Source organism: Haliaeetus leucocephalus, unplaced genomic scaffold (genome assembly GCF_000737465.1).
Source record: "Haliaeetus leucocephalus isolate CR32 unplaced genomic scaffold, Haliaeetus_leucocephalus-4.0 Scaffold577, whole genome shotgun sequence".
In the NCBI taxonomy this organism is placed as follows: Eukaryota; Metazoa; Chordata; class Aves; order Accipitriformes; family Accipitridae; genus Haliaeetus; species Haliaeetus leucocephalus.
In genome coordinates this window covers 3054577-3077119 of record NW_010973013.1, presented here as the reverse complement: position 1 = coordinate 3077119, position 22543 = coordinate 3054577, and the positions used below count along the sequence as shown (strand labels likewise).

Here is a 22543-nt window from a genome sequence, read left to right as displayed (position 1 = left end):
TTGGTACTTACTTACATAACATAATGGTGGCTTTCAAGAAATAGCTAGCTGAAATGTCAAAATAGCATCAGAAAAAGATTTTCATTATTTTAAACATGGCCAAAAGCACAAAGCTCTTTTACTATCATGGGAATCTGTTGTCATTGTTTTTCAGCACAACTATACCCTTTAAAATGTTTGATCCAGGATCTAACAGAAAAGTGAAATAATCTGGTTCCAAATCACAATGTAGTCCCTCTTGCAAAGAGTCACCTTTTTTTGTGGAGATGCATGCAGTAACATTTAAGGCTAATTTCAAATTCATCACCATCCAGGCAACACCACCTCTGTTGTTATTCTCCTTCTCTATTACAGCCTACAACAAAACTGCTTGCATGGCTTTTACTTCTCAGATATGGCACTAAGGTCTATCACAGATTCCCTTGCGCTGAGCAAAGCACAGCCTTTCTAAAAATCAGTCTCCAGACTGTTCATGTTTCTGCAGTGACTTTCAAACAGAAGTAACAGTCATAATCCACCGCAAAACGAAATCTCGCAGGATAGATATAACTACTGCTGCCCAGGCAGGTACACACTGTACCAAGCCCTCACAGAATGCAGTAATCCTGGACCTGGTCTTACATCTTTTTATGACAGAAGCCCAAACACTTTGGGAAGACATGGATATGACTTTTATGATCTACAGGCACCACAGCATCCATCAAAGCCTGAGGATGCAGACAGCAGGGAGCATCTCTGAAAAATGGAATAAAAAGCAAGTCAACGTACATGACTCTGCACTTGTACAGCAACAACGCTGGGACTGAGGGAGATGGCATTGCCTCATTGTCCAGATGTGGGGGGCCAGAAATGAGTCTCCAGCTTCCACATGAAGGTGAGTGCTCCCTGGACATCAGCAACACTCTTGTGCCAGCTCTCTGACATCTTTGCAAAGTAGTGAGAAGTAGGTGGCCATTATAGTCTGGAAACCGTGCACACCTAGGGGCTATCAACTGCAGCCAAGCAATTTAGTTTTGCCATCGTGGTGTCTGACATGACAGCACTTCCCTTGGACTTTAATTGCAATGTGGTTTCCCAGATTCCCAGACAGCATTACAGCTACTAATGACATGCACATAGATTTCTTCTTCAAAATGAGGAAATGCCTAACCACCCCACGATCCTCTTTGCCCTGTTGACCTTCTGCAAGTCAACTGAGTCCCACTCAGAGAAGGGGAACCACACTGTGAAGAGAAGGGGCAAATAATGCTGTGCTTTATTGCTCAAGCTCTATAAATTCTGCCTTTAAATCAGGCCACTGTTTGGATTAATTCTTTGCACTTTATATGTATTCCTATGCTCAATTACATGTGCTTTGTTTCCAGTGAACTTTTACGAGTAGGTTAAAAGATTTTCACTCTTGATTATTGTGTCAGTTTGGTTCCTGAACCATTTCCTGAGCTTTTTGTTGCATCTCCGCTTTCTGGCTACTTCAGGGTAATGGCACATCTCTCCATGGACTACGCATACCACTTCCTGCATCCCCCCAAGATTTAGTAGAAGTGCCACAGTTTTCCTCTTCCATATAAATTGGGTTTTAAACACACAGTTAATAGGGTCAATAGGCAAATGACTCTACCGAATGTGCAACATGAAAAAGATAACAAAGACTGTCTGGACTGCAAACAAGAGAGATTCTTTGAAGCCAGGATACTCTAGCCAAGATTTAATAAAACAACAAAAAGAAAGAGAAAAACTAACTGAACCAAGAACAAAGGGCAGCATCACAAACTAACCGCTCTGACCTGCCAAAAGCACTGAAGAACAAAGAAAATGAAAATATAAAGCTGCTCAAAACAAACAGGAGCAAAGTGCAATACAAAGCTACACACAAAGTGCAAGGCACATTAAGGGCCAATCCCAAACATGTGGGAAAGTACAGGCTGTGTTTATTACAGTATCTCCTGCATGCATTTTTACTCTCTTCTCATCTTTTGATGCATGTGGGGCAGTACAGATTAGGTCAGGCTAATTTTTTCCCTTTCTGAGTTAATGAGGAGCCTCCAGCAGGGCATGGGAAACACTAGGGGAGCACAGCCTGCAAGCAGCCCAGCATGCTCCTGATGACCGACCTCAAGCTGGAGAGAGCACAAAGATGGAGGGTCACGCTTGTCCTGCACTGAGCAGCAATACATATGCCAAAGATCATCCAGGCTCTGGAGTCTCCAAGTGCTAGCGTCAGCACTGCTGCAAACAGCTGCCCAGAACCTCAGCAGGGAAGGTGTTTGTGACCAGGCCACCCCATAAGTCTCCAGGGTATTAGCAGTTACTTTCTCAGACTGTTCAGTCATCTCCGTTGCCAGTCTATCACAGTGGAAGATTAAACAGTCAGGCTGAGGGAGAAAAAACAAGCCTGAAGCATTAGCAAACTCTTTGTGGCTGGCACCCACTGTGGACTGCTTGACTGTTTCCTTATCAGCATTGAGTCCTGGTTCCATGGACATTCTGGCCAAAAACCAGAATCCTCCAGCCTGGTAAACAGCACAGCAGCAGGTAATGCTCCTCACGCTGAGGTTGAAGTAATTAATTCCTACGAAGACCTCAGGCTAAAAAGCAGGGTGTCAGCATTTGCTATGGCGAGTGTAATTGTCTAACACGACTGGCTAAAATAAAAGCAAATTAAGGGATAAGGGGAAAAATAGTAGCTTCAGTAAACAGTGGGTCTAGTAGTGCCCCAGAGCTTCCATGTAGCAGGAAGAGAAGAGAGGGGAGTCAAGATCAGCAAACTGGGGACGTCTGCTGGCCTCCTTGTTGCTCTCAGGGCTTGCAGCATATGGCCTTTGATAAAGTCCCATGCACAGAACAGGGGTAAGCTCCACTCACTCAAGAAAGGTGAGCAATCTGAGTAGGTAGGGCAGCACACTCAGTCTCATTCCCAGGAGTTCAGCCGAGCTGGGCGTGTTGATATGGGGGTAGACACGGCATACAAGGAGGAGGAGGGATGTTAAATGACAGACTTAAGGACAGCCTCCATCATTAGTATATACTGGTGCAGGATGTGAATCTGAGTTGAATCTCTCTGGGGTACTGGAACTAGCTGTCAGAAGAAGCCACTATGTAAGTGAACACGCAAGGAGAGCAAGCAGGTATCTAAAGGATCACATGAGCTGGATCAGATACAAGAGGGAGGGCAGGTTTATGGCTCGTTATGACTGTGGAAGAATAAATGGGTCTAATTTGCAGACACTTGCTGAGATCCCTTTGCCACATGAATCATAAGTGAATTTTGTCAGTGGGATTTCAGTTGCTAGAGAATCTGTCCTGGTTGTGACATGCCAGGTGGAGCTGTCAGCAGTGACAGGTAGAAGAAAACTCATCTTTTAGTGCCTGAACTTGAGCCAGTTCAATCGAGAAGTGATTGAGGGTGAATAAATACAGGACAGCATTATGGTATTTTGACAACCTCTTTTCTGACTATAATTTCACTATAAGGAAGTTTGCTGGCACCTATTGGAGGAATAAGTGCGTAGGGGGGAATATCTCTTTTCTCCTCTTGTGTTGTGCTGAAAAGTGGAATTAAATTATTCTGCTCACAGACAGATTGTTCCAGTAAAATAGAATTTGAAGCCACCAGGGGCTCATTGAGAAGAGAAGCTTTTACACTATATGAAAAGGCAAGAGACAAAATCCTTGCCAAACTCCTTCACTCTTTATTACCGACAGCTGCAATGCTGGATGCGTCCGGATGCCTTTTAAGTGCCAAGGGGAGTGACGGAGGTGGGATGGCATGTGAGCAGATGAAATACATGGCAGCTTCTCCCCCAACGGCAAGTTTAATTATTTGCACTGTTGTATATACAAGAAAAAAATATACACATATTGGGAAATCATTCACTCTGATTCCTGTGTCAGGTGGATTATGAAAAAAACTCACTCTTGATGGTCCATGGCAGAACAAGGTCTTAAAATATTCAGAACCTGCATATACCTTCATCACAGAAGGGAGGAAAACCAAGGTAGTATCTATTTCCTAAAGAAGGAGGACATGAATATATCAAGAAAGCAAAAACAGGTGCACTTTCCTATATGAACTGAGATATCCAACAGAAGTGAACCAAATCAAACTTTAAACCAAAGAAAAAACGTCTTCTACGTACTTTCATTCCAGAGGACTTCCTAACACATCCCTTCTTGTCTTTTCTGTATTTTAAGATCACTGGAACAGGGAGAATCTGATTCTTTTGTCTGTTCAGTACTCAACCAACAAACTGTACTTTTTTAGGATCAATTTTCACAAATCCCTCTGCTCTTAGATCCAGGAGCTTATATGACATTTCAGGGTCACCATTCAAGATGTGAAATGCTCTAAGTCACTAGCCATGGTTCAAAGTCATAAGTCATAAATAAATTCTATCAGTGGTTAATATAATCTGTGAAGCTACAGACTAGAGTAAAAAGATGCAGACAGGTCATCTTCCTGTAAGCTGCAGTTTAAGTACAACTGACTCAGAAATTACAACCATGTGCAGGGTTGCCTGGCAAGCCTTGATATATACTTGCTTAAGTTGATGTCTTATGACTGTCAATAGCTTTTCTGCTTGAATATGAACCTGGTTCCATTCTACATGAATTTATCTCTGCTGTTGCTTACTTCAGCGCTCCTATGATCAAGGCCTACATGAGGATTGGTAGGTTTGAAGTGCAGCATGATGAAGACCTGCTAGCTCAAATCCCAGCTGTGCTAGAGAAAGCATGCACTGTATCTTCTGAGCAGCACAGGGGCAGTCCCGAAGCCTATTCTTTCTTGGATCTTGCAAATACAATGTTTGTTCATGCAGTAAGCTTCTTCCTCTTTGTAATGCTGGCTGCCCCACCCTTACAGCATATACACCTAATTATGAGGATTGTAATACATCATGTGAGGCCATACAACGAGGACAGGATATGCCAAAGCTTTTCAGAGCACATTTTGTGGCATTTCAAGCAGATAACCGTATCTTTTCCCTGCACACATGGGCATTAAGTAAGTATATTTTACAGATAAGCCATCAGAGAAAGCGGTTGCTGTGCTACTGACCTAGTGCCTATATTTGAAAACCAGAGTCAGACAGACAAAAAAAGCTCTGTAAAATGCAAAAGAAAACGTTACAACTTGCCTCGCAGGGGGAGTTCCTCAAAGGAGCTGGAAATGCAGTGCTGGTCATGACAGTGTTTGCTACTGCTGGTGCTTTGCTGGTGTTAAGGAGGAGTGCACAACCTGGATAAAAGAGCAAGAAGAAGGTCAAATGGCAGCACTCACCTTCTGGTTTCAGTGTTTGTGAAACCTCCCCAGAACTTATGTTAGTGGGCTCCTACTACAGCGGCATGCCAGAAAGCAGAAGGGTTTTTCAATTTATTAGGGATGCAGCTTCACCTACCCAAGAAACATACTCGGGAAACACATTTAAGGAGTCTGTCCACCTTCCCCCTACAGCTATCTTCTGTTGCTCCATGACTTCAGATTCATCCTCCTTGCAAGGCTGAATAACAAAATGTATATTTTATGAATGAAAAGTAACTTGGAAGAGAATATTTATCTTGGCCAAAACCAAAACAAAACACAGCTATCGCAAAATACCACCAGGGTAATATTACTGCAGCTGGAGGCCTCTTTGCTCCTTCAGTCATTTGTTGTAACAAGAGGAACAAGGGCAGTAGTAACACTAGGGTTTTTCCTTGGCAGCTCTGCATGAAAAGGTGTGTATTTGCACTATTTCAGCTCTGCCCTCCAGCTCAGGAGGGTACCACTATTTGGAGCCCAGTTATTTGGGCTTTCATTGAAATTGCCTCTACAACATAGACAAATCATGAATCAGCAGCACTTGCCAGCTCCCCACAGTACCCTCTTTCTGGTGCTTTGCCTTCATATTTACCTATGCTTCCATCGCTTTGAGGTCTGTAATACTGTGGGCTAAACCATCAGGTGGCATAAATCAGAATAGCTGCACTGTAGCCTATACCAGTTCACACAAAAGTAGAGAATCTTGTTTAACTCTGGTTCTAACTTTCTAAAGCAATGTTGGGATTATACACCATTAACTCTGCTGTTATTATTGTATCCCTTTAGCTGCTGTGTGCCTCAGCAATAAATGCCTCCAATGATTTACATTATTGCATTAGGAAGAAGCTTATCCTGGCAGGTAGCCTGTTTGCCAAAACTTAACCAGCAGTAGTTCAGTGCCCAAAGTATAAACCTTCAATGGTTTGTACAAGAAGAATTAGAAATGAACTACCGGGATTTGGGTAGGGGAACCAAGTATATGGTAATTATACTTAGCAGTGGAACTCAAGGGACAATAGGACAAAGAGAAGGAAAATTAGGATGTGAGCAGGGAAAAAAACAGAGGCAGTACAGAGAAATGGAGGAAGTAAATAGGAAAATCAGAAAGAAAAAAACCAGACTGGTATGGAGGAGGGTCATGCAGATGAACACTCGGTGTGAAGTTGCTTAGAAAGGGTCAAGATTTGTATCTGGTGTCAGTCGTGGAGACCTGAGATACCTCTCTGTATCCTCAAGACCGGAAGCGAGCAGGATAGTCTTTTGCTCAAAGCAGTTAGAGTAGAAAAATGGCTTTTGTTTCAGTGGAGGCTGAATACGTAAGTACACAGGAAAACGTGCCTTGTGTTTTATTCCCTCTTCCCACCATTTGCACATCTTTTTTGCTCTCTGCTGTTCATTCTCTGCACTTACTGTTTACTCTCACACACCTTCTGTTGAAGGAAAACGGTTGTGCTCCGGGCTTCCAATCCGCCATGGGGAAGGATGGGACACAGAGGACCCCTGCATCCAGCCACAGTCCCCTTCTTCAAACGAACAGTAAAAGCCAGAGGGAAGCTTTTCTGCAAGAGGGAAAGACACACACACATACAGAAGAACCCGGGTGAACTGAGGAGGAGACTCCTGGGCACACAGAGAAGCTGCAGTGACTATTCTGACTCGGTTTGCCCAGGGCATGTGGGCACCCCCACAGCTACTCAGTCCTTTCATGTGTAGTCATGTGTGTGCCTGACTGTGGGGAAGGTGGTGTCAAGGGAAACAACCCCCAGACTGTGACTAAGCGACTACCCCCCTACTTTGACAAATCTGAGTGAGAGGACTCATCTTGGTGTACACTATTTGGTCTCCTAACTACCTGGCCTCTACAGCTTCACAGGTATAAACCCACTCAAGGTTACATCTTGGAGATGGCTTTCCTAACCACTGCTTCTGGAGCCCCACAGAAGGGAATCTTGGAGAGGGGTAAGTTCCTAACATGATTCCCCTCCCTTACAGTCTAGGTCTCTAGCCAGCCCAGATCAGCAACACGACCTCTCCTCTCTGTGAGCACTGATGCAATCTCAGGTAAAGCACTGAATCCTTTTGTGCCTCAGTTTTTGTACCTGTGAATCTGTTTGGTGAGATGAATGGATGAAAAGAGGATAGTTTATTTTAAGCCATACTTCCAGGCTTTGAAGCCCACTCATTCTGTCACTGGCTTAGGATTTCAGGCAAGTTTCCAGCTCCAAACAATAAAGATACACTAGCTTTTTGCCTTTAAATTAACCAGTTTTAAAGTAATAGTCATCTCATTCAAAGCAGAAGGTAACTTCATGCCTTCCATTGCCTTCTCTACCTACATTGCAAGTTCTTCTTACAAAGGGTGCAAAGTACTGCTCCTTTTGCCCTGAGCCATACACTTAATATTGCCATACATGAACATTGTCTACTTGGCCATGAATCACCTGTTTCCTTCAAAACTCATGAAATATTTTTTCCCATGATCCTCAATAAACCCTCACTGCTTCCTCCCTAATTTCTACTGCTGTCTAGTTCTACCTTTGCATTTCTCCTCTTCAACATGAGGCCAGAGTCTGTACTTATTAAGTAACCTTGGCAGAAAATGGACCTTGTAAAATGCCATGTAAAATCATTACCACTATAACATGATTTTCACTTTTAGTAAATCACTAATGATCCTTAATACAGATTCTGCACCCAGGGTGCAGCTGACAACTCTTCCAGGTACCAGAAGGCTTCCCACTAATAAAAGGGCACAAACTGGGTTTTATGTGGAAAAAGGCAGAGCACAAAGCTAGTTTGGGTGAAATAGGTGCCCTTTTAATATAGCGTTACATTAGGCATTAGAGATGCCACAACAGGAATAAAGAAGAGGCACCAGTCATCTTACCCTGCTATATAGACTAACCAGTCCTTGGGACTGGCAGTACAAAGCCCCTGAACACGTTTGCTGAGTGGGGGTGGTCCTTCTTCCAATAAACTAGAAAAACTGCTGTGATGAACAGGTGTAGCTGTAAAAGGGATGATGATATTCCTGACTTCTCACAGTTTTTACACCATTGTGTACTCAAATCTGTACTAAAAACCAGTTTAGCCCATATTTGTTTCTCCCTTCCCTGTTCCCCTAAACTTTCCCTAAAACTACCTTTGGGGTTTTTTTGTTATGTGTTTTTTTGGTTTGGGTTTTTTTTTTTTGAAAGAAAGGAAAACGATACAAGAAATCTGTTTAAAATTGCAATATAAAAATGAAATTTCATGTGCAAACACATTATAAAACCCATATCCAGGAAATCAGCCTTTCAACTGCTTGTTAAAATCATAGTAAAAATTTCTTCACTTACAAAATGTAGGATAGACTACAAACTCCTAAAGCAAGTGAATCTGCCAGTCAGCTAACAATGGCAATTTCATTAGCTTCTCTATGAGAAGAGGAGGCCCCTGAACTCAGATTTTGTTGTCATTATTAAAATTTTTCACTCTGAAATCTTCTATCTATAAAGTGGCTGTCAGACACTGAGGCACCAGTATTCAAAATCCAGATCATTTAAGATATTGAAATATCAGCAGAACCCCCTGGCTGAGATTGCAGGTCAATTAAATACCTGCTCAGAGGGCCTCAGCTTTGACTCACACACCTCAACAGGCAATTCATTCAGTGGCACATGAACCTGCTCCTTGGTCTACCCTTAGAAACAGCTGCAGAACACCACAACTGCAGCATCTAGACCAGAAAAATTTTATTTTCTAGGAGCGTGAATCACAACTCACTTCACAGAGGAAACTGAAACAAATCTTACGTCTGTGGCTTTTTAGTAGGGCCAAATTTGAACCTGGAACCTGACATGAAGGCGAGAGGCATGTTTTACTGTTATTTTCCGCAAGTACCCAAATCTGTTATGGAAAGATCAAAACCTGTAATGGAGTTAAGGCTTTTTCAAGTTTTTCCTTTTAAAAATCTCCAAATTCATTCAGCCTGGTCTTTAAATGTGAAGCTGTTAAGCAGAGAGTTGCCTCCTTTTTACCCCTCTACAGAACTTGATTATATTTCATTGCACAGCCTGAGGCTGAGATCCAAAGAAAATGACAAATTATAATGTGTCCTGAATTCCTACCGAAACAGCTTGGCTGGGTGTCCAACTGAATTCATTTCATGGCCATACACTATCTAGGATGATGTAAACAAGTCAGAGCAGCAGGAGGAGTCATCTAAGTAGCAATCCCTGCCTGGAGGCCACAAAAAGCTCACTGTCAATGAACAAGGTAAGGGCATAAATAAGAAGCTATTACTTTCCCAGAAAATTTCATTCCTCCTCCACAAATGAATTTTTTAATGAATTTTCAGATGTCCTGTGCACTGGATGCATTTTCTCTGCTGCTCTTCCTTGCTTTGAATACATACAGCACCTACAATTCCACCTATTGCTACTCCACAAAGACCTCTTTGGCTAGCACTTTTCTGTCAATATGTACGTCTCAATTTTTGAATGTTTATAGTTCAAACTCACATTAGCACAGATACTGCACTGATGAAGGAATGCTAATCTGACTTTATTAGAAAATCAAGTAAATGAGGAGGCAGGAGTTACACTTATTGAAACCTGCCACATTGGATATTAACATTAGTGACAGGAACATCAAAATATTTAGACCTTAGTAATTTTAAGAGGCAGCTTGTGGATATGGGATGGAGAATAGAGTAATCCAGTGAGATTGGAGCACTATAAGAATGTGAGAGTCTCTGCTTTTGAGTGATGGAGTAGAGAAAAGCTGTAGTGTTAAACTTGTTCCTAAGTAAATATTTTCAAGCCGTCAGAATGAATTACCTTTCAAGCAAAATCTAAGTAAGTTCAAGGTTTTTTTGTTTAGCCCAGATTTTTCATCCTTTAATAGCAAGCAAAATTAGCAACTGAAATAATTCATTAAGTGGATGGAGCAGGCTCTTGATTCAAAACTAGGTGCAAATCAACCAGATACTACAGTTTAAACTTTTGGGTGAAATTCCAGACCCGTATTATAAAGGACACAAGCATAAAAGACTACTCTAGTACATACGGACCTTTACCAAATTTAGGAGGAAATCTCAGAAGCCAAATAGATCAGCTACTCAAACAATTTAAAGAAGCACATGAATCTCAAACATGAGTTTGCTTCAATGGCTGCTTCTATGCTAGCAAAGTTGGTCAGCCAAATTCTACCAGAAATGAAGCATAAAAAGGGAAAATATTTTTCAACAGTCAACTAAGAGTTATCCTTTAATGCCAGAAGGCTTTGCTGAGTTCAGAACTGCCAGAGGTTAGAATTTGTTGCTGGAAGTACAGCTTTTGATCAAGAAAGAAGCAAAAGGATTAGTGTATGCAAGACAGGAACCTTAAGAGAGCACAGCACGGCAACAGGTTGCTACTTCATCATTTTGCTTGCAGGGAAACTCTGCTGGGCTGTATGTATCACTAGGATATAAATTAATCCAGTGATTTCTTCATGCATTTTTGCCTGGAAAGTAAACTGGCCCCTGTAGAATTAATTATCTATGCTTTTTTGGTCACTTGCTCATGTTATCACAAATTCAAACTTTATAGGTTCCTATTCTAGCTGCCATCTGGTCTTTTGACAGATGTGTGCATACACTTCTCCAACCACATAGCACAGCCTGAGTCACCCCTTTCATGAATCAGATACTAGTCCTCCTTATCTCACCTGGTAATGTGTTTAACATCCTTATATATTAAATGAGGCAAAGAGTGAAAATTACCCTATAACCCAGTGGTTATGAGATTTATTTGAAAGATGGAGGACATTACTTTCAATCCTTATTCCAGGTAAAATTTATAAAATGTGGAAGAGCAATCCCAGGAGAGACTTGAGTAACCATTTTCTTCTGAACTAGACCAGAACTCCAGACCACAATCTTAGAAACTCTGCATGGAAATAGGAAATATAGGTTCAAATTCACTTAAGCAGAAGAAAGAATCAGTCCTGGGTTTGTCATATCCTGAGTGAATCCTCTTAAGTTCTCAGTCTCTAGATAATAAATATACTAGCAGCACCTCCATTCTTTTTAATTTATTATTTTTTAAAATATATACTTTACTTTCCTAACATGCTTTCACTGATGAACCAATATCTTCCCAGGCTGAATCTTTTTGGTGAATTTGAGACAGAAAATAAAATAATTTTAGACTAGCCAAAAGTATATGCACTTTTTTTCAGTAAAATTTTTATTTTTTCCCAGTCTAGCTGCCCTGCAACAAAAGATTACTGAACCAAAATCCAAGATATTGTTAACTAAAAAGAGAAGTACAAAACTACTGGAACAAATTATCCCTTTTTGTAAAGCACAGCTCTGCCAATCTGCATTAGTAAATAATTTGAGTTTTCATCTCTATCTTGTACCATACCAGGTATATTACATATATGATTACTACAATAAGAGGAAGTAAGGTTTTTTTTTTGCAGTAAGTTATAATCCATAAAAGCATGAATTTACTAGCAAAGGCATAAGACCACCACTATCTGAAGTCTTAATGTGTGTCTGCAAAGTATGCTTCTGCAAAGTAGTTTCCAGTGTGGCACTTCCATCAGTCTGTTAAACCTGTATGTCTGATCCCAAATCAACACAGTTTGGATCTAATTCCACATCTGCCTCTTTGAAGCTATCTTTTGCTCCTGCAAGAATATTTGATTATGACTCAAACTGCAGCAAGCTTTTCTCTCGGGGTCATCCCTCTCTGATTTTACACTCTCTACACAGACTAATTGGTTGCATGCAGAACAAGCACCGTGACATTTCCTTGGCCATTAATAAGTAAAGAGATGTTAACAAACAGCAGACTTTAGGGAGATTTTTTTCAGCTAAGAAAGGAACAAAAATCGAATGAATAGGAATTAAAAAAAAAAAAAAGAGAGAGAGAAAATCAGTACCTGCACGGTTAGAAGACTGTGAAAGGAAAAAAACCCCAACATCTCCTTGAAGCTCAAAGATAGAAGCCTTTGGTTAATGGTAACTTTAAAAGCTCTTCCCTCAGTTTTCAGCATGGCTACATCTTTTTCTGACAGCTCTTTTGTGTAAGCAGAAGCATTTGGGAAACTCCCTTCTTTGCTTTATACATCTGAATCACTTTTTGCCATGCTTGCAAAAAGCTGATGAAAACATCCATGTTGCTCAGGAGTAAAATGACAACTAAAACGCTGAAAGATGACATATGTTTTATGTTAGGCTGTCATGCAGATGTAACTGACATCTAAAACATTAGATAATTTCTATTTTGTGTAAGAAGTTTTATGCCAACAATATTCAACACAGTAAAGAGGCAAAAGCAGAGAAATCAGCCACAGAACTGAGCAGGCTTTTAAGTGGATTAGCAGACATATCCACAACCCAAGCTCTTGCTGAGGCAAGCCAGTCTTTTTTGTTGCTTGGGTGGAAGATGGTGCTTTTTGGGCCTTTTAGCTAGGAGTAGGAACTCTCATTCCCTGTACCTGTGGCTGAATACAAGCCATGTGGTCTTCTCCTCAAGCTAGGGAGTGATGCTCTGCTAAACAGGCAGCAAAGTATCTTCTGCTTTTTACATTTTCTCATTTACATTCTCAGTACATTCTTTGCTGACACAACTGTAACTGCTATACTGCTTTATGCAAATAGCTACAGATGAACGCTGCATGGAGGGGAAAAAGGCAACCAAACCAACCTCTCTGGATAATGTATGTGACAGAGAGATTGGTCACTTTACCAACTGGCTCACCATGGGATACAGGGTGGCAGCTAGGGGCAGAAGCAGAGCCAGCCTCCTGATACAAGACAACAGCCAAGGGTGCATCCAATGTTTGAAAATAATAGGTAAGCATGTTCCTCTAGGCCTGCCCCATCCTATGGTGGTAATGTAGTTTGCATCCACAATTGGTGCAACTCCACCTTGGGAGCTCTGTTCTTCCCGCTGGTATAGACAGGATTACCCTCACAAGGCAGAGCCATTTATACAGACACAACAGTGTATCTGGAAATACAGTTGATGGTAAATAATATGTTTCTCTGCTTCCAATGAAATGAAAATGCATTCAACCTACTGATTATCAGAAGTTAAAAAAAAAAATTAGTTTTTTTAATTAACGTGTAGTACAAAATAGAAATACCATTATGAGGTCTTAGAGCTCTGTTTTAAAGTTCTTAGGCAAAAAGGTTTCAATACTTCTAATACGAAGCATTATTGGTTCTAAGGAGCTGCAAGTCCACAGTGATGACACTGTTCCTACGAAAGTGAATTTAATGTTCACTGAGTGTGTGTCATTAAGGAATATAATTTCATATTGTAACAATGTCTAACATGATGGAGAAGCATATAATTTCAAGCTTTTAACTAGTTTACTAGATAATCCCAGGTCAAACCACTGTTCTCCACACCAATAAAATGTTGCTTTATTTCTTTGTTAGCAGCAAAGAACTGGAATTTGCTACAAGTTGTGTGTCACTCATGTTAAGTTTATGCTAGAAGCAACACAGGTCTGTTTGTCTAGACATCACCTACATCGACACAGCTTGTTTGAATTACTTTACCCAGATTCTCCCCTGTTCTAGCTGTCACATATGAAAGCTAAACTAAGTGTCTCTTCTATTTCAAAGGCTTTTGCTGGGACTGGTATTTTGGTCAGGGAACACATTTTTTGCATACCAAATCAATGCAGCTCTATCGACAAAAGTCCATAGGCTAGATCAGCTGTGATGCATACATTTTAAATTGGTAAATGATGAACTCTCAATGATTATTTATCTTGATACATTTGCCCTGTGGATAACCATACATCTGACAATCTACCACTTCTAACTATCTGTAGACTGGCTGGAGGTAGAACATGTAGAGGTATAGAAAAAGAGACAGAGCATCTTCAAGATGGTTAAAGGAAGGTCCTAAAGTATCTAGGTTATGCAGCACAATTAAAAAGCATTCAGACACAGCAAGTTTTCTGAAAAATTAGGCTGCTACCTATATTCTGCTGTATTTTATTAGACTACTGACTGCTCAAGAGAGGACAGAAAACAAAAGGAATTACAAAGACACAGGAGTTAGTCAAAGACAAGCTACTAGCTCTACTAATTTTTCATCTTAGAAGTTTTCTCCTTTCTCTCCCTTCTGCCACATGCTGTGCTACATTTTGATTAAAAGCTCTAACAAACTACACATTTCATAATTCTGTAAGGCATCTAGCTATTCAGGCTATACTTCCTTTGCATTTTTGATCAGGGCTTTGGAAGAGATGAAGCACTAAGAGCATCTTAAGAACCTGCTGCAGAACTAATGCAAACGAGTACAGGAACATATCAAATGCTCTGCTCCAGGCAGACATCCAGAGAAACTGCACGTGTTATAGAGGATACTGGTCTTTTGATAGTACCGAATTAGTCTATTGTGCTAAAGTCTCAGGCATGAAAATTCAAAACAATCAATGCTTTTGGAAAAGGAGGATGCAGCCTGGGGGTTTGGATTTACTCACTGCATATATCTCCCTCATCTTCTCCCTCAGCGCAGTCCCTGATGAAGTCACATGTCTGCCCCAGCCTGATCGCTGTTCCATTCCAGCAGCTGAAGGAACCCTCCAGAGCCATTTTTGAGCCAGAACCAGATCCTAGAGAAAAAGAAAACAAAAACCACTTCAGATTATTGAATTGCCTTCCTCTCAATCAACAGGTCGTAGGATCCTGGATAAAACTGAATGGGAGAACACCTTGTGAAATCCCCTTAATCCAATACTTACTTGATAAAGTAATTATTTTATTTTGTTTGACCTGTTTAATCTTGTCAAATAGCTAATGGTCTACCTAACAGAGAATTTCAGTTCCCCAGGTATTTCTGGTGTTTTAACTTGGAAGGCATCTTTGACCCTTGAAAAGAGGGTTGAAATCCTGCAGCCTGTTCTGTGGTACTTCTCAAGAACACCACAATATGCATAATAGATTTTTAATTGTATGTGAAGTTACTGCTAGACTGACAGTCCTGAAGACTGACATCCTCTCCGTCTAGCTCGGGAATAACATGGCTGCATGGTTTGGAAAGAACATGAGTTTTTATCATACCCTCCTGTTGACATGTATTACCTATGACTTGGATATATCACGTTGTCATATTCTCTCTGCAAGAGAGAAAACAGTCTGATCTGTACTTGTAGTTTTCTTTCTCTTCTATAACCACTCCTGCTCCTGCATCCTGCACTACCCTCCCCTTGAGTCAGAGAGCCCATGAGTCAGAGAGCCCACAGCAGAATACATCTACCAAGATACAAAAATCACTAATTCATTTTACCTATGCTAAGCAGCAAAAGGCAGCTAGCAATGTGGAAAGGAGCCAACTCTTATGAAATGAGGTCACTGAACATTACAATCAGAGGCCAGTATCATCCATGCAGAAATGATCTTGAGTAGTCCCTTAGCACCATCCTTTTCTGGAGGCGCTTGATTCCCTTGACAGCTGAGAAGTCAGAGATCATCTAGCCTGATGGGTATAATTTTCCTTACTGTAGGAATTCTCTCACCCGGAGGTCTTTGATTGTAGCCAAGTGAGATACTTAAAAAAAAAAAAGAAAAAAAAAAGAAAAAAAAGGACTTGTCCTAAGAGACATATGCTCTAGATCAGCCACCTGGAGGAGGCAGGAATTAGTTCAGTAACATCCTACAGTCAGTATATATGGAGGAGGCCAAGCTTGAGAAGTGCAAGAGCCCCCTCCACAAAAATCTGGGTGTAGATGCAATTTGCTGAAACCTTCCTGACTCTCTGCAGAGATGTGCTTCCAGTTCACTATTCCTAGAAGGCAAGCCTAGAAGTATGAAGAGGTCTGTGCTGTGAATTCCCCACTGCAACAACTCCTGCCCTATCTTACATTAAAGGGATAAATGCTCAAGATTAAACCAAAGTCTCTGGGCAGAGTGAACCATTGTTCGCCTAACTCACCTGTGCTTGCTACACAGTGCAGCTATATCATGTTCTCTGGTACTACAGGGAGTCGGGAATCAGTGGTGATTCAATTAGATGTGCACTTGATACTTTTATTTATATTGCCTGCCAAAACTAAAAATTAATGAAGCATGTAGGAAAACAACCACTATTTCTCTTCAAGCTTATTTTATGGTGCAAATCAATTCAGGAGTGGGGGGAATACATGCCAAACCTTTTTAATAAAGGACCCCAGCTCCTGAAAAGAGTGCTCTGTGTTATTGTCAGCTCGATTTTTTTGACTGCCTTAGAGCAATTCTGGCTTGCCACATACAGGCTCCACGGTGCCCTTGTACTTCAGTTAGGGTCAAGGCTGACTAGAGAGGACAGCTTTGCAGAAAGAATAGACCAAGTAACTCAGAGCTGGTTGCTGACAATTTCTGCAGGCCCCTTGGTAAGGGTTTAAGGCAATGAGAAGGTATCTTCCTTGGCTTTGTCATGCTCCTTGCAAAAATGCACTCTTTAGAGACACCACTGAGAGCCTTCCCTATGTCAGATGCAAAGCTCTTTGCAAGTCACAAGCCAGACACAGTGGGTTCAGGTCAGTATGCAAATGGATGCTAGAAAGCTGTAAGAAGCGACTCTGGTAACTCAGTAGATGATCCCTTTTCCTAGGGGTATTCAATGAACCTGTATGGCACCATGTTGCTGGAAGTACCACCTAAAGAAAAGTTAAGAGACATGGCCCAGAGCATTTCCATGATGTTAGTAACATCATGACACTCTTAAAAATTCTTCAAGTCCTACTCAAATTCAGAAGTACTTTTGTCTCTCTGAATTTCTCCACAGACAGTTTTGAACCCCATGTTTATTACCAACTCTCATGTCCCACTCAGACTTCCCGCAGTCCTTTCAGCAATGTCCGTGTTTTATCCCAGCAGCTGCTGGGATACAATATGCACAGATTCAGAGGAAGGGTTATTGTAGGCAATGGAGTTGTTCTGTTTACTCAATCCACTGTAACTTTGTAAAGGCACTCAGTTTTCCAAGTACATGACTGCATTAACACCAATTATATGGAACCAAGGCATTCAAGAGCACCTACTGTCTTCCCAGGTGTCTCTGTTGCAGCCCCGGAGCACAAATCTCCTGAAGTCAACTGACTGTAGTATTTAAAAGATGTCAGTTGCAACTAGACATGAAGCAATTCCAGAAGCTTACCCTCCAAAACAAACCAGCAGATTTGCATGCTCATTCATCTCTGCAAAGACAGGGCTTGAATTAGCTCAGATTAGCATTAGACACATATATACATGCTCCTTGTATAGGTTAGAGAACACAAATAGCAAAGCTGCAGCCTGGGGAATGGCCGGGTTCTGTGACAGTGCATGATTTATTCCTGTCTCCTGTTTGCTTGCTTACTGTGTGCACAATGGCAAAATGAATTGGATAAAGGAGATGATTAACTAGTAAAACAAATAGATAACCAAAAAAAGCCCAAACACAAATGACCGTTTTAATGGGTCACTTGATGCAGATGTTTGCATCCAAGCTCAAGGAAACTTAATTTTTAATTAAAATATTTTGTAACAAAAAAAGACATTTGATCTTTTCACTTCCCAGCCCCTATGACTCCTGGCAAGGTGAGCCAGAGTGACCTGGATTGCCGAGTGAAGTGGCTGCAACTCACACACAGAAGATGTGTAAGGAAAGGAAAATGGATGGTATCAAATAAGTATCAAAGTAAAATTTGTGGGAGACATCCTTTATATTTACAGCAGTGTTTATGTAGCCAGTGGCATCCATAAATTATAGCAGTCATTAAGCTGTACCATGGCTGGCTTGGAGTCTTATAAATCATTATTTAAACAGCAACATTAAACAAATGGCATTTCAGACTCTAAATTGAAAGGAGAAACAAACAACTCCTTGGGGAACAAGTGCTGACTTTGTACCTCACAGGTCCTGCTTCTGAACACAGTCTAGCCTTGGCAGTGTTCAAATCCAGTACCAGACCCCAGACTCAAATGACAGCCCATGCTTTTGGACTTAGTTTCCATACAGCAGGATTGAAAGGGGAAAATCATGTGGCTTAGCCTAATGCAGGGTAAGCAACTTACAGCTCAGACTGTGGGACCAAAGGGGATGTGTTTCACTTCTCAGCAAATTTTCTCTGACTTGGGTTGCCTCTTCTCTCCTTCCTCCTCCCTTAACCAGCACAGAAATCAAAATGCACTGGCAAGCTCTGGCAAATCTGTCTCTGAGGAACGTGGCCAGAAAGACTGTGATGTTTGATCACTGCAAAATGGGAACCTTCAACTTATTGCCACCACACTTCGCCAGGTGGGACGTAAGACTGAAAATTCTTACAGGCATTCACAAAGATATCCCTTATCTTGCAAACTGGCTACGCTGCTAATTAACATGCAGGATTAATCAAGCTGAACATAATTATAACTTCACGTGTTACATTCAACTTCTCAGGCCATAATTTTTAATGCTACCGAAAGCTTTTGGGACCAACAGAGTCAGGTAAAGCCCTCCCACTCAGCACACATTAAAACAAGAGAGCTTAATAGGACAGTACTTGGTGGTTGTTTGAAAACCTTGTCATTTGTACTCTGCAAAAAAAAGGTGAACAGAAATTGCAAAGACCTGGGATGAATGTGCACCCTTGTGCACATTTTACCAACAAGCAGCTGCTCTCTGGGCTATCCCTGAGAAGCCCGGTTGGACACAGCTGAATTGACTCCAATGGTTCTTGGGGCAAGACCCTGTGTGCACACAAGGTGGGAAACTTCAATTTTTAATTGCATGTGCGTAGTGAGAAATACCTACCCAGGGAAATCCACCATGCTTATTTCACCATATGTGCTACCTCTCAAAAAAGAGAAACTTTCCTTCCATTTAATTACACCTCTTAAAAAAATTTTCTGATGAGGTAGTGCTGCAGGCTAATGTTCCTCCACTAAATGCCGCTAAAAATCAGGGAATGTGCAACCTCACTGACAATGCTTATCTGTCACAAGTATTTGTCATTAACTTTTCAATTTCATCTGCTCCTCCTTTGGTTTGAGTTCAAGGCCTTGACTCAGAGATATTTAAAAAGAGAGTACTTGGGGGATTTAAAGGTTGTGTGAAACAAAGGAAAGCTGCTGTCTGGCTATAAAAGGATAGTGAGAATTCTGGGGAGTTTCTAATTATTGACCTTTCTTTGACTCACCATTTCTGATGGGCACGTCATTTCCTCACTCTTCATCCTCCAACCCTCCAGCCTTATAACAGCACAGACATTTGAAGGCTGATGGCTCACTTGGTGCTGAGGATAGCCATATTCCAGGATAAAGTAAATTTTCTATTGATACGAGTCATTAATACCCCTGCTTTCACCATTACAGAAGTTGGAAGGTATGAAATAAAGGAGGTAGGAAAGTGAAAGAAGAGAAAGACGAGTTCACGTTTAAGGCACCTGAAGCCATCCTTGGCAAATGGCCATTAAACTCCAACATGATACAGGGCAGATCACATAAATCAAAACTTTCACAGCAAGCTACACTGCCCTTATTTTCCAGGCACTCACCCCAGGACACCTGTTCTGAGATCTGCAGAGAAGCCAAGTGGTCGCAGCTGCAAATGACACCAGTGAGAGAGATACTTGGAAAACATGATGACCTCAAAAAATGCTTTGAAAAAAGATTAGACTCCTGGTTTCTCACACCAGGCAGCCAAAATTAGTCAACACTTCATAATTTCTGACTTTAATCTTTGCAACAGCACTGTTACTGTTGCTGTCACTGCCTAAGGATGCAAGTGAAGCCACATTTGTAGGAGGCGGCGATCTCTTTTTATTAGACTGCCTGATACAGGCAGAAAAAGCAGCCCATGTTTGTATATGCCTGAAAGCTTGCCCATTTTTCCAGTTACATAAATTTGCTTTAATCTTCTTATTTCACTTCCTATACATAAAATGGGAATAAACTCATCACAAGAGCTCTGTGATGTTCATTTCATTAACATTTGTAAGGAACTAAGATGTTATGATAACAGAGCCATGAAAAAACCTGTAAGGAAATTATTTACTCTGTTTTCACAGTGCAGTTTGAATAATTTACAGTATAAAATGAACAGGGCCATACATTTGATGAAGGCAGGATAGAGGATAGTAAATAAATTCCCACTGAAGGAGCACCCCTTGCCCTGCATGCTAAGGGCACAGCATTCCCACAATGAGCTACTCAAAGGCGAGAAATCTTGCTCATTAGAGCCACATAGAAACAGAATTTTCATTTCACAGAAAATGTCAACATTTCAAAATGTATCTAACCACAAAATAAAAATGCTCAAATTTCTCACAGAGCAAAAGTTTCAAAACAAATCTGGGTTGGAAATACTGACTTAAGAGGTTTCAACACATAACTAAATATTGTCATAAACCCAAGAAATTTGAAAACATGTGAATTCAGACAAAGATAACATGTTGGGCAGGAAATTCAAGTGGAAACTTACTGGTTTGGAACTCACTCATGTCAATAATTCAGCCAGCTCAATTCTAACGGGCTCTCCCTCTCTGCTGCTGTTTCAAAGTAGGAATGTTATGCTTAGTAAACAAATTCTAAAACATCTGCTCCTTCAGCCTTGCCTAATGCCAGTATGATTGCTAACACCAGAGAAAGCTTCACAGCACACCTGAGGAGCTGGCACTTGTTCACTGCCATGTTTCAGTAGCATGAACTTTCTGCAGAGCTATACAGCATTTAGACTAGCCAGGCCCCTCTGTGTTCTCTTCGAAATGCTTTTGACCAGGTCTAGCTACTTTTCCTACCTTTTGATTGAATGACTTCCCAATGTTGATGTTGGTGTGATGTAGCTTTCCTGAATTTACAGCAACAAATAGCTTCCTTAAAACTATAATGAAAAAAGAATGTGGAATAAGAAAGTTAGCTATATTTCACACTTTCTCATTTTTCAATTAGGGAAGTTGACTGAGGATCTAGTATTTATCTTCATAGCTCCTGAGACAACAAATAATTGCTGAGCACAATAAATAACATGATAATGCGTTTCCCTATTAATCTTGCACAAAATCTAGCTGCTTTTTTGTTTTTGTTAGGGTACATGGTAACATGTATTTTTTCCTGTGATTTGCTTACCAATGAATACGCAGCTCCAACAGCACATCCAAAAATTAATAGTAAGCAAGTAAACAGCAGCAGTGAATTTTACGAAGGAAGTGTGATTTTTCCAGCATGCAGTAGTACCTACATATTCTGTGGTATCTACAAAATTGAAAAGGGCCAAAAGAGATGGAAAATACTCATTACCAAATACCTATGAAACACTGTGTATGCACAGTCATTGGACCTTTTTTTTTTTTAAATTTCATCTCACACAGCAGATCTTTAAGGTTTTCATCCCTAAATATGAACATCCTGACTTAGAACAATGCAATGGGATAGAGTAATTTTGTTAAAATCCCAAACCTCATTTCTTTTGGTTGCTGTTTGTGGCCCCTGTTTCAATATCAGACTACATTTGCTATTTGATTCCCTTTTCTCTCAGGTACCTTTGCATCTTTGTGAGATTAAAAAAAAACCCAAACCAAAACACACCCTGCTCCCAATTTTTCATACCTCGTCTAAAAGCAGTGATAACTATATTTGTAACAGTAAACAACTGCTTAAAAAGAGACCAAAACACCTTTTCTGTGATTTTCTGTGAATTTTTCAAAATACAAATCTTGGAGAGGGAAAATAAAAAAGGTCTAACTTCTATTATTAGCTCTGTCATTCCCATCAGACCTCGCTGGGTCTGAATAGGCTTGGAGACCAGCTCTTATCAGCCAGCAACCTCACCCAGGGGAAACACTGGCCAGACTGATTGCTAGCTCACTGGAAGATGAATGCCACTTGCCACATGCAGCGGACACTGACAAAATCATGAGGTGGTTAAGATCCCTAAGCTTATATATAGACAACAGGAGCAGATTTAACATGGGTCCACTCTCAACATCAGGCATGGAACTGAATATGAAATAAAACAAGGCTATTGGAGAAAGTATATGAAAATAATGCTTCCAAACTTCATGCGTGCCTCTTTGGTAAACTATAAGAGCTGATTAGATAGAAAATACATGTAATTTTCCACATTTTGCTTCTTAGAAGGCTTGGTTCAAATCCACTTTCAATTATTAAAGTAAGTTTTATCTTTGCCTATTCAGGTTCCCCAGTTCCAAGCACAACCAACACTGCCACTGCACTGCCGACATATACACAGTGGATTTTAAAAAATTCTTGGTTCTTAAAAACACCACAACAAAAAAAACCCCCAAACC

General features: G+C 40.8%; 1 protein-coding gene across 1 annotated transcript in view; it reads right to left on the bottom strand.

Moving 5' to 3' along the window:
• ALK (anaplastic lymphoma receptor tyrosine kinase) overlaps nucleotides 1-22543 on the bottom strand; it is a 219971-nt gene that overhangs the window by 61213 nt on the left and 136215 nt on the right. The window contains exons 5-7 of the mRNA XM_010577848.1: nucleotides 14780-14911; nucleotides 6727-6858; nucleotides 5136-5236 (exon numbers count right to left, since the gene is read on the bottom strand). Of these exons, the coding sequence (XP_010576150.1) occupies nucleotides 5136-5236; nucleotides 6727-6858; nucleotides 14780-14911 (365 nt within the window). The remainder of the gene's footprint in view (nucleotides 1-5135; nucleotides 5237-6726; nucleotides 6859-14779; nucleotides 14912-22543) is intronic.